Here is an 11,687-nt window from a genome sequence, read left to right on the forward strand (position 1 = left end):
TTTATTTCTAAACATGCTGTTTCAAAAATGTAGTGAACATTCGAGTCTCAAGATTTTCGAGAAAAAAATGTTGAGTCCGATACGGATCGCTTGCTCAAAATTTACCAGACTCAAATTTTCTCCCTTGAAATGTTGATACCGATTAGTGATCATCGATACCTACTTTTTGTTCAAAATTGTCAATTTAGGGATTTGGCAATTGTCACATTACAAACATAATTTAATTGTGACGTTGTGACAATAGGCGACAACTATGAGGCTGTGAAAACTCAAAACTGAGTACTGACAAGTGATAATGATTCTATCGATGGAGGGGTGAAGGGGAAATAAAGCAACCAGGCTCTACTGCTCTAGCGCTACCTATATTCATCATAATAATAATATAAACGTGTCACTATTCGCCACGGCTATTATAGATAATATTGTATTAACTGTGGTAATCACAATAATACGTAAATTGTAAATTGTAATACATAATAATATTATCCTTATTTATCCATACATATTATTAATATCAAATGGTCGACACTAAATTAGTAGAAAGGTACAACTATGACTGCGTATTAGATTATTACGATTATTAGAATTTCGTTTTATAATTTTAATGTTTGTGAAAAATGTCGAGCATTTACGCCGAGAAGAAACCAAGCGATCGGTCCAGGTAAGTTGATCAATCGATTCGACCAGTGCTTCGTTTCTGGTAGGTACTTACCCATGCTGCAATATTAACCGACGTTGTTTCCATTTTGGCGTAGGTGGATATGCATATACCCAGCGTATTTGAATAATAAAAAAACGTTGGCCGAGGGACGTATTGTACCGAAAAAATTTGCTGTGGAAAATCCAACTTACCAAGAGATTCTCGAAGTTGTCAAAGCATCCGGTTTCAATGCCGAAGTTGAAAACAAGCAGTATCCCCGTGAATGTAGCAAGGAATGGCACTTCCGTGGTCGGATACGGGTACAACTTAAGAATGATGACGGAACACCTTTCAACCAAACGTTTCCTTCGAGTGAGTTAAAAAAAAATGAACAAAACATGTACTAATAAGCAGTTAATACAAATATAAAACCAATGCTGGAATTTCTGTCAATCTCTGTTAAATATATAATTTAAGATTTACAATCATTCTAATCTCAATGTAACTATTAGAGTAGGTAGGTACACTGGTACACAATTGTGATAAAACCTAATAAAGTTAACTTAACACAATATTGAAATTTGAAATAATTTTAATAATATTGTTCTGAAAATTAGAACAAAAACATTTCAATGATTTCATTGTTGCCCATAGTTTTTGTTAGTTGACTTTCAAGTTTCAATATTTAATATGGAGTGTTAAAAGTTTAAAACTGTTTCGAAGCATCGAAATACCTCACCAGTTCTTACATATGTTAACATTGATAATATTGTTTGATAACCGAGTATGATGGTGCTGGGCTGGTGGGAAGACAACCAGTCGTTCGATAGATGCCTTTGGCATATGGCCTTAGTGAGCGACCAAATAGTTAATAATTGTAATTGTTATGTCTAATAAATACTTTCTTTAAGTATAACTTAAGTGTTGTGAACTATTTGTGTGTTTTTTATTACACATGCAACGAAGCAATAAAGCTTTATTCACACTCTGTAGAGCTTCAAGGAAATTGTATTATTTGTTAAAATTAGGATAAACCATTTTTGAATTATTAAATTTCAAGTCTTCTAGTGGAATTTTAGTATTTCCACTAATACCTACTAAAGTAATAGACACCCTTTTCATATAAACATTTTATATAATAATTTTAATTTCCACAATAGTAAAGCAATTCAGTGCATTGAGTAAATATTCTAAAGACTCAATATCAATAACCATTTCTTTGATAACTTTAAACTGTATTAAATCAATACGACAATAATTTATTATCATATTTTAATTTGCCCTAAGCTGAGACATTTTTTGCAGTTTGTCTCGTCATAGAAATCTTTTCTTACAGCAGCGAACATGCTTGAAAATTTTCATCATTGACATCACATCAATTATTTAGTGCATCCACAATATTACATAGTTGATAAATTAAGAATTTACCATATGATAATTATTTATGTATGTTTTATAAGCAAATACTCAACTTTATTGTTAAGAATTTAATAACTGTGTTTCAGGAGAGAGTTTGATGAAACATTGTGGTGTACAAATACCAAAACTAAAAAGTCGTGCTATGAAAGTACCTGGCCCTGAGCAACAAAACAAAAATGAACCAAGTGGAAGCAAAAAGAAAAAAGGCCGTAAATAGAATACCACCAAGGAAATCTTATGCTCTAATATAATATTTTATTTTGTCGTACTTTTATGATAAATTAAGTTGTGCAAATTTATTATAATAAATACAATGTTAAAGATGATGTTTTATTTTTATTTTTTTATATTCTATAAATGTATTTAATTATAACAGACATTTAGGTAAATGTAAAAAAAAAAAATCAGTTGAACAATAAAAGTATATTTAGAGTTTAGAATTTTACTAACAAAGTTTCACGTTAAAATTAAACACTAAATTACAAATTATCCAAGTAAGGTGTAGTTGCTACATTACCATAACCAGCCAACGACAACTTGCTACCAGCTACTTTGCTGGCTGCTTTCTTCACATCCTCAATGGTAACCGCTTCAACAGCGGAAATTAACTTCTCGAATGGTATTACTTGTCCAGTGGTGGCAGCTTGGTATGTAATATTTTCTAGGACTCCAGCACTAGATTCTGATGCTGATACAAGTGAGAAAATCAATTGCTTCTTGGCCCTGGACACTTCGGTTTCGGTAACTGTAGGAGATCTTAAGCTCTGTACCGCAGCTTTTAAAACATTACTCACATCTTTGCCGTTGTATGCTAACAGGAACCCGAAGAGACCGGAATCTGAATAGTTATAGTTTACGGCAGATACAGCGAAATTATCTGAACAGTTTGATTTTAGGATATTTTGTTCCAAGACTCCTTGTCCAACTCCCCATTTCACTGATGATCCTTTGCCAAGCAAATATTGAAGTACGGCATACGAGGCACTTTGCGAATCTTTATAGCTTACTCCTTCACCTACGACGGCCAAATAAGTAACGTCCAATGCTTTGGACTTTCTCAGGTCTCCGCCGAAATATTTGGATTTTGGCGAACAGCTTGCATCTCCGTCGGGTAAATTCAAGTCTTCCGAAATGTGCACCAATGTGTCCAAGTCAACTCCGACACTAGATATGATAGCGTTTTGGTTATTGAAATTTTTCTTGACGTAATACAAGAGATGTTCTGATCCCAATTTCTTGACGTTGTATTTGGGCAAAAACACTGTGTTACCGAGGGCGTTTCTGTACGCGGCCTTATGCGCCAAATCCAAAACTCTGAGCTCGGGCGACACGGTCAGCAGATCGTATTCTACGCGTTTCAAGTTGTCGGAGAGCTCCCAAGGCTTGAACGTCTGATTCGAAATCGACTCAATGTAATATTTCAAGCTGCTGACGAGATTTTCCTTGTGTGCTTCGATGGTGTACGTGATCGTCTCGCGGTCGGAAGTTACGTAGTAGTTGGTGCCCAAGTGACCAAGGTTTCGTATGATCGAAAATGTGGACGACGATTCGGTGGTGAGTCCGGCAGAGCTGCGGACCAGATGGGAGATACCCGCGTTCTCTGGGTCTTCGTACCGCGATCCAGCCAAGAAAGTCACCGACACCCGTCCGATATTGGTCGGGTAATCGGGAACGGCTACGACCAGAGAACTGTTGGGTAATTTTTTCGTCTGCACCTGTGGGCCTTTGATGGATAGCGCCGCCGCCTTGTTGGCGTAACAGCGTTTGGCGATGCTGTTCATCACGGGAGTCTTCAGCGTTGACATGGACATTTTATGCAAAACTCTTCGGTGAACTTTTTGATCTTGAGCAAAAATGCGCGATTCACAATTACCAGGAAAATAATCGCGTTAGGGCAAACGGGTAGCAAACGAAAATCTATGATTGAAAAACAGCTGGAATGATAACAAGCCGACTGTTTGTTCATACTCTTTGGAATATTTTTACAAAAAATCATAATAATAAAATATCTTATCAATGATAATAATACTTGATAACATGAACCCCAGGAACGTAATTTTTCATCAGTAAAATCAGAATCCACAAGATTTCCTTTGGATAAGTAACCGAGGACGGATGAAGGCTTCTGATTTTAGTTTAACAGTAGACAGTTTATCATTTGAAGATGAACAATTAACAGGTGCAATATAGGGCTAAAACATAGCAATGTTGTCCATATTTACTTCTACAGCAGTCAGCATTATTGGATATAACATAATCTGACTTCATTCTTGTTTGTAGTATAAAAGGTGCAGAATCAGTGAAGTATCTATAGGTGTCTTGATCGATAAGTTTTTAAAATGAAACCTTCAAATTAAATCAGTGATTAGCAAAATAAGGTGCATGTTGTCTATATTTAAAATATTAAGAGGACGTTATACCCACATGTGTTGTCTCCGTCTTACAAGTGCATAACATAGCAAATTATACGCAAAGCAGAACACATGTAGCTCCGTTAGCTTAAAAATTAGAGTAAATTAACCTCCTATAAAATCTAAAGGTAAGATTATTATCTAGACAACCTCAGTATCACGTCCTCTTAAACAATATTTTATCACCTAACGATATGAAAATGGTTTTCTGTGCTATTGCACAATCAGTATATACATCAGTGGCGTCATTTCAGTTTTTGAGAGGAAAGGGGCAAAATTTTTGACCGGCCCAAAATAAAACTGAAAAAAAAGCTCGCTAACATTTACATTACATTACATTACAATATTGCATTTTTATCTCAATACAAATACCCTCCTTATACATAATTGTATACTTACTAGTTAGTATCAAAGGTTAATATCATAAGCATACAGGTAAGTAACCCATTTTTTCGAGAGATAACAATAACTAAATAATTAATGCATATATGTATAGGTTACATAAATATATTACCTATTAGCTACTATATAAAGGCCCAAAATTATAATATAATATAATTGGCACCTGTCTAAATCGATATTTTTCAAAATGTTTTTTTAGATTTTAGTAGTTTTAATAAATAAGTATTTTTAAATATCAAAATGTAATTGGCGAGATAAAATCAGATAGGTACTAACTTAGTCTGTGGTAATTTTCAAGTTATAGGTAAGTCATTGGCATAATGGTCGACAAGAAACGATAAGAAGTGAACTAGTGTGAAATCAGTAAAAATGACTAAAAATGTGTAAAAATAACCTAAAAATGTCAAAAAAATTACTTAAAAAGTAAAAAATGCAAAAAATGCAAAATAAAAATTAGTTATACAGATTCACATGCTAATGAAACACATTTGTGGAGAGCATCGTCTAAAAAGTTCTATAAAAAAAATGCAAAATATTATAGAATTCCTTATTTTTAAAATGAATAATTTCCAAAATATTGATATTATTCTTTGTTTAAAATAACCTATATCACATCACACTTGTATGCGACCAGATCATGAATGAAAAAAAGTTATTAATTGGATAACGATTATTTTTGTTTTGTTACAACATTTTTTATATTGTAATATTATGTCACTAATCACCATCATCGTTATAGACTATGGTACACTATTTACACGTTATAATTATATATTAACATATTTACATATACGTATGTATATGTTGTTCCTATATTAACTTTATATTTTGCGAATATAATTTCATTCTTCGAGTGCCTACACCCATGACCGATTTCGAAACTATATAATAATTAATGTGACAATCGTACAACATTATTGTGTTAATAACGATTATGCGCGGTGTACATGTCAGCTTATAATGTGCACTAGGTTCCTAAATAGATGTTATAAAACTTCCATCGTATTTTTATTATTATGATTACATTATTACGAGCACGAATGGGTACAATAATAATTATTAAAGTTTCAAAAGGTCGGCTGAATAATATATATACATATTATATTTACCGTGCGATAATTAACAGTAATAATAATATTCTAGTATGATAATATGTAGGTAGGTACAATAGTATACGACCGTACGAGGCCGATAAAAAAAGTTGTCTAAGTATATAATATTCTATCGATCGCCGCGGACGACGGATTTGCGCGCGAACTGCGGAACGTCATAACAGTGGCAGTGCTATACACAATATATTATAATATATGGTATCTTTCCGCGTATACCACACCGGAGGGCGGAGACATTATTATACCATTGACATATTAATATAATAGCCATGTCGAACGATAGCACAGCCGCAGCCGCGATGTGCCGGGTGATCGTCACCGTGGCCTGCTGTTTGTTGCTGGTGGCCGGCCCGTGGACGCCTCCGCCGGTCGACGGCATGAGGGTGTTGGCCGTGGAAACGATCGCGGGCAAGAGCCACTGGAACTTCATGCGGGCCGTTATCCGGGCGCTCACAGATGCCGGGCACACGGTCACCGTGTTCACGCCGTTCCCGGACGGCGACCGAGACAACTACACGGAAGTGGACACATCCGCGGCGTTTCGCATGAAGCTGGACGTAGACTTGGCCGAGGTGCTGGAGAAGTTCGTTGAACCGTCGTCCATACTGCCGCTGATTGTCACCGTCAGCCGGTCGCTGTGCGACGCCATATTCCAGGACGAACGCATGAAAGCCGCGATGCGGCCGCGTGCCGACCGCGGTGGTTACGACCTGGTCGTCGTTGAACCTATGGGTTCAGAATGTGTCTCACATGCGGCCACCGTGCTGGGACTGCCACTGGTGTTCGTAGTCCCATCGCCGATGATCAGCTACCACGAGGGCTCGTTCCTGGGACACGTCCCGAACCCGGCCATCGTGTCCCACTTGTTGGCCGACCACGCGGTGCCCCGCTCGTTCGTCCAGCGGTTCAGCAACGCCGTACTGTTGGCGTACAGTGTGTTCGTCGTCCGGTACACAGAGTGGTCGTTGAAGCGCGCCGAACCGACAAAACCTTACGACACCCTGGCGCCCATCCGTCCGTCCGCGGTGTTCGTCAACAGCCACTTCGCCACCGAAGCATCCAGGCCTGTACCGCCGAACTTCATACACGTCGGAGGATTGCATTTGGAAAAGCCAAAGAGCTTGCCTACAGTACGTGATCCTGCACATAATATGATAATAATAGTTTTTTCCATATACCTGTGTGGCTGTGTGGTGTGTGCTTAAAAAATACTAAAAGGGCCCCTTTCCCCCGAAAAAATTATTATTGCATATTATATTAATTTATGTCATCAATACATTTTTTTTTGTTCATGCAGAGAAGATGCCCGTAAAATTCAATAAAATCTCTGCCTGTAATGCTGTACAGTGTGTGTTTCCTTTTAAAGGTATATAGGTAGGTAATAACACGAACTATTTAAGTCTTACAGCACTAACTCAATAGTCAATTGGATTGAAATGGAGTTTTCGAGATGAGGACCTATAGAGAAATTCACTGAAAATAAACACTCTTAACTGATTTTTAAGGTTTCAAAAATGATTAGTCCTTTTGTTGTGTGTGTTAAGTGTTTGTTATGTGCCTTGGATTTTTGAATGAACGGAATTTTTCCAGTAATTTTCACCTATTTTCTTGGAAACTAAAATTTGGGTCAATATCGAAGATTTGGGTTAAAAAATATATGACATTACATGGAAATATTATGATAAATCGTATAAGATCATTGATTAAAACATTCAATAATTTAGTAATTTAAATTTCAGGTTGTAATTTAGTTGATTTTTGTTTTAAAGCTGTGGTTAAAATATTAAAAAATACTGTTTAAAAAATGCATGTTGTATACGCTCAATGAATTTTCAAATCGTCAAATAAAGTATACTTCAGTATTGTATACTGCATAGGTAGGTACTTCTGAGTTTCTGAAAACCTCATTTCAATCCGAATTCATAGGACAAAAATATTTCGGACTTCGGTATGACCTTTAAAAAGAATCACATATTGTGTTCAATATAATATTTATAATTATTCATTAGATTACCGCTTCTTTAAAATGCCCGAATTTTTCCGACAAGTGCCAGATTTTATTTTTTAAGACGTCGTCAATACAGCACGCATTGACTGTGTATAAATGTATAACCACTAAACTTATAGGTACCATTGGTTATATATAGACACTAAAGACTTTTCTTCACTATACCATGTCGTGTTTAATATATATTTTAATATTATAAAGGTAACCAAATGTCGGTAATACGCGTTATGCTTACAGAGTAAACTATATGTATTAAATACATACGGAACGCGACCCGATACTGTGAAGTGGAAATCTGGCTAAATATGACCAGATGATAATAAATTATAATATATACTGAGACTTATGTAATATAATTATAATATTATAAATTATAAATATAATAACAATCGATTACTTTCTACAATGGATGCTAATATATAGATTAACGAAAATAATATATTAAATGGAACTATTATACGGCATACGGAATACTCGTAGTAGGCTTTCATACAATCACCGGTATGTTATTAACAGACCATGAATTACAGACAAACGTTAAAGCCGAGAACATTTTAATATAAAATTAATAATATATTTTTAAAAAAAAACTGGCTGCAAATTGTGAGGACTGAAATCCGAGGTAAAACCGCAAAAATTTTAAATTTATTGTATTTTAAATATTTTAAAATGTACTAGGTATACATATTAACATTTTTCAGCTATCTATCTATGCTAGTACGTATTTAATGTCTAAAAGTGTAAAAGTTGATCAGCCCTCCCCCTTTCCTCGAAAAAAATCGTAGCTACACCACTGATCTTATCAAACGAAGTCTTACTACGGATATAAGTAAACTGTAGTCTGTATATAATACATTATAATTATTGACATACGATTTAAATTTAATTATCTAATACCTATAAGGGCTAAGACGTAGTATTATACAAGAGTTGTATGCAAGTATGCAACTACGTGGAGAACGATTCATTACCCACGGATAAATATAATATATAGGTATGTATATGTTGAGAATTGATGAGACGTGTCTAGACATTTGAATTATAAATTTCTAACACCATTTAAAATAGTGTTATAAATACTTATAATTAGTTACCGTGTGTATCGTACTCACACAGTTATTATTTTAGACGCGTAATTTACTGTTCGACATATCCTAACCTAACCTATATTATATAAATCGAAGAGTTATAACTTACAGATAGTGAGTTCGTTACATAACTCGTATAACGATTAAAAAATGCATAATATGTATCACATCATTGTTATCGATTATTATGATGTACTAATACAAGAAGTAAAAATACAGATTAAATATCATGTCCGGTGCTTGATAGAATAGTAAACAACTATTGATATTAATTATAAATTTCCCAATTATACAATATCTTTTGAACCACCATATACCATCAATTATATTATATTATAATACATTTTATAAAATAATAACATTTAAAGGTATATTTTAAATTTAAAATATCAAAAAAAAATAATGATTATTGATAACTACTGCAATAAGGAGTACCTAGTTCCATAGTTCCATATTTTAATAGTTACACTATGGATTTAATCCACCGTCCGGAAGGTTATAGATAGGTAGTAATAAAGTATACCACTATTTTTACTCATATTTTTTTAGGATATTTTAGAATTCATAGACGAATCATCTGATGGGGTGATTTACTTTACTTTTGGTTCAGTCGTGAAAATGTCAACGATGCCAGATTATATTCAAAAATCATTTAAAGAAGCATTAGCTCAAGTTCCTCAAAGAGTTTTATGGAAATATGAAGGTGAAATGGAGGACATACCACCAAACGTGATGATAAAAAAATGGTTTCCTCAACGTGACATACTTTGTACGAATTTCCGACCAAAACTCACATAGTATTGATGAAAACTATAAAAGAGGTACCTAATTGGTTTTTTTTTTCTAGTGCACCCCAAAGTAAAATTGTTTATCAGCCACGGAGGTATATCCGGTGTTTATGAAACTGTGGACGCTGGCGTTCCAGTTCTCGGATTTCCGTTGTTTTATGATCAACACAAAAATATTGCCAATTTAGTTGATGCTGGGATGGCGATTTCTATGGAACTGCTATCTGTATCTACAGATATGGTTTTAAATTCTATTTTGGAACTCATTAATGATGAAAAGTAAATGCTTTGAATAAATAGAGTAAAATATATTATCATCAGAAATAGCTAGATCAGATTTACACCAATCAATAATATAAATACCAATATATTATTATATTATACGCCTAATAATAATAATAATATATCAATGCAATAATACGTACCATACATAATGTATTTATCATATAATATGTACTTATGTATAATTTTATAGATACTCGATAAATGCTAAAATCACTTCTGAACGATTTAAGGACCGGCCGATGTCACCAGAAAAATTGATAGTTTACTGGATGGAGTATATACATCGTCACAATGGAGCACCACACTTGAAATCACAGGCTTTTAATCTAACGTGGTATCAGTACTTTCTCTTAGACGTGATTGCTGCAGTATTAATTTTAACTTTAATAATTTCATTCGTGTGCTATACAGTTATTACAATTATTTATAAGTTCAGTCTCAAGCATATAATGTACAACCTTAAACCCAAAACAGAAAAATTGTCTTAGCGTTTTAATCTCACATCCACAGGTCTACATGTACCATTGTACCCTCACAAAAACGTTGATTATTTATTAATCTACTGAAAATGTATTCATGGGCCATAGCGTGTTATAAACTAATAAAGATTGTATTACATTTTAAAAATGCAATGTACTATTTAATTAAATGTATAAAACCTGTTCATATAAAATATTTTTAACAATAAATAAATTGTATTTGAAAAAAAGTTGGCATTATATTTATTACAATATTGTCAATATACTTAATGCCTATATAATTTAAATTGTATTATTACTACCAGGGCCGTATTTAAGATTTTGGCGACCGTGGGAAACACAATTTTAGCACCCCCCCCCGCCCACTTTGCTAATAATTAAATTTAAAACTAGTTGGTAAGTAATACTACTAATACTAATTATAGGTATTTGTGGTGTCTGTGTTTAGTATTTAAATAAAATTAAAAAAAAAAAAACTAACAAATGCAGTGGCCTGGTAAATATTATTAATATATTTAAAAATGTAAAAAATAAACATAAAATATATAACATATTATTAAATACATTATAATATATAAAATCATTACTTCAGTTTTTTGTTCTTGCTAGATAAAAAACAACAGAATTTAGGTAATATACTAATGAAATATAAAATATATAACATACTATCAAACTCCTTATAATATATTATAAAATCATTACTTCAGTTTTTTTTTTCTTGCTTGTTTTGCTGCAAATGTTTTTATCATATCTGAGTGATTTAAGCTTTTAGTAAGAGTAGCTTCTATGTTAAGAACTGCAAGACTATTAAGTCTTTCTGAAGACATAGATGATCTTAAATAATTTTTTATTCTACGGAGTGTAGAAAAAGACCTTTCTGTTGAACAGTTGGAGGCCAAATTACAAAGGAACATTCTTAAAGCTACATCAACATAAGGAAAAATTGTAATTAATATTTCCAGTGTTATTGAGTGATACTTGACTACTTGTTTTCTTAGACAATACAACAGACTCAATTTCATTTGGTGACCCTTCATTTTCTTAATTTTTTTTAA

The 11,687-nt window shown here is 33.6% G+C and overlaps 3 protein-coding genes across 4 annotated transcripts; 2 read left to right on the forward strand and 1 right to left on the reverse strand.

Moving 5' to 3' along the window:
- Window positions 1-406: 406 nt before the first annotated feature.
- On the forward strand, window positions 407-2,385 carry LOC100161330 (signal recognition particle 19 kDa protein-like). 2 transcript variants are annotated; one of them, NM_001168638.1, is given in 4 exon segments: window positions 531-661; window positions 756-1,012; window positions 2,146-2,191; window positions 2,194-2,382. In NM_001168638.1, coding segments are annotated over 4 exon segments (375 nt in total). In that variant the 5' UTR covers window positions 531-617; the 3' UTR covers window positions 2,222-2,382.
- Window positions 2,386-2,463: 78 nt separating this feature from the next.
- Window positions 2,464-3,959, reverse strand: LOC100163008 (cytochrome b-c1 complex subunit 2, mitochondrial). Its single transcript, XM_001951248.4, has one exon. The coding sequence runs from the start codon at window positions 3,868-3,870 to the stop codon at window positions 2,539-2,541; it is 1,332 nt and encodes a 443-aa protein (XP_001951283.1). The 5' UTR covers window positions 3,871-3,959; the 3' UTR covers window positions 2,464-2,538.
- Window positions 3,960-6,046: 2,087 nt separating this feature from the next.
- Window positions 6,047-10,816, forward strand: LOC100159558 (UDP-glucuronosyltransferase 2B2-like). The gene is made up of 4 exons (XM_001948268.5): window positions 6,047-7,114; window positions 9,630-9,849; window positions 9,928-10,147; window positions 10,344-10,816. Exons 1-4 carry the CDS (start codon window positions 6,254-6,256, stop codon window positions 10,639-10,641), a joined length of 1,599 nt encoding a protein of 532 aa, XP_001948303.1. The 5' UTR covers window positions 6,047-6,253; the 3' UTR covers window positions 10,642-10,816.
- Window positions 10,817-11,687: the final 871 nt, after the last annotated feature.

This window comes from Acyrthosiphon pisum, chromosome A1 (genome assembly GCF_005508785.2).
Source record: "Acyrthosiphon pisum isolate AL4f chromosome A1, pea_aphid_22Mar2018_4r6ur, whole genome shotgun sequence".
NCBI classification, from domain to species: domain Eukaryota; kingdom Metazoa; phylum Arthropoda; class Insecta; order Hemiptera; family Aphididae; genus Acyrthosiphon; species Acyrthosiphon pisum.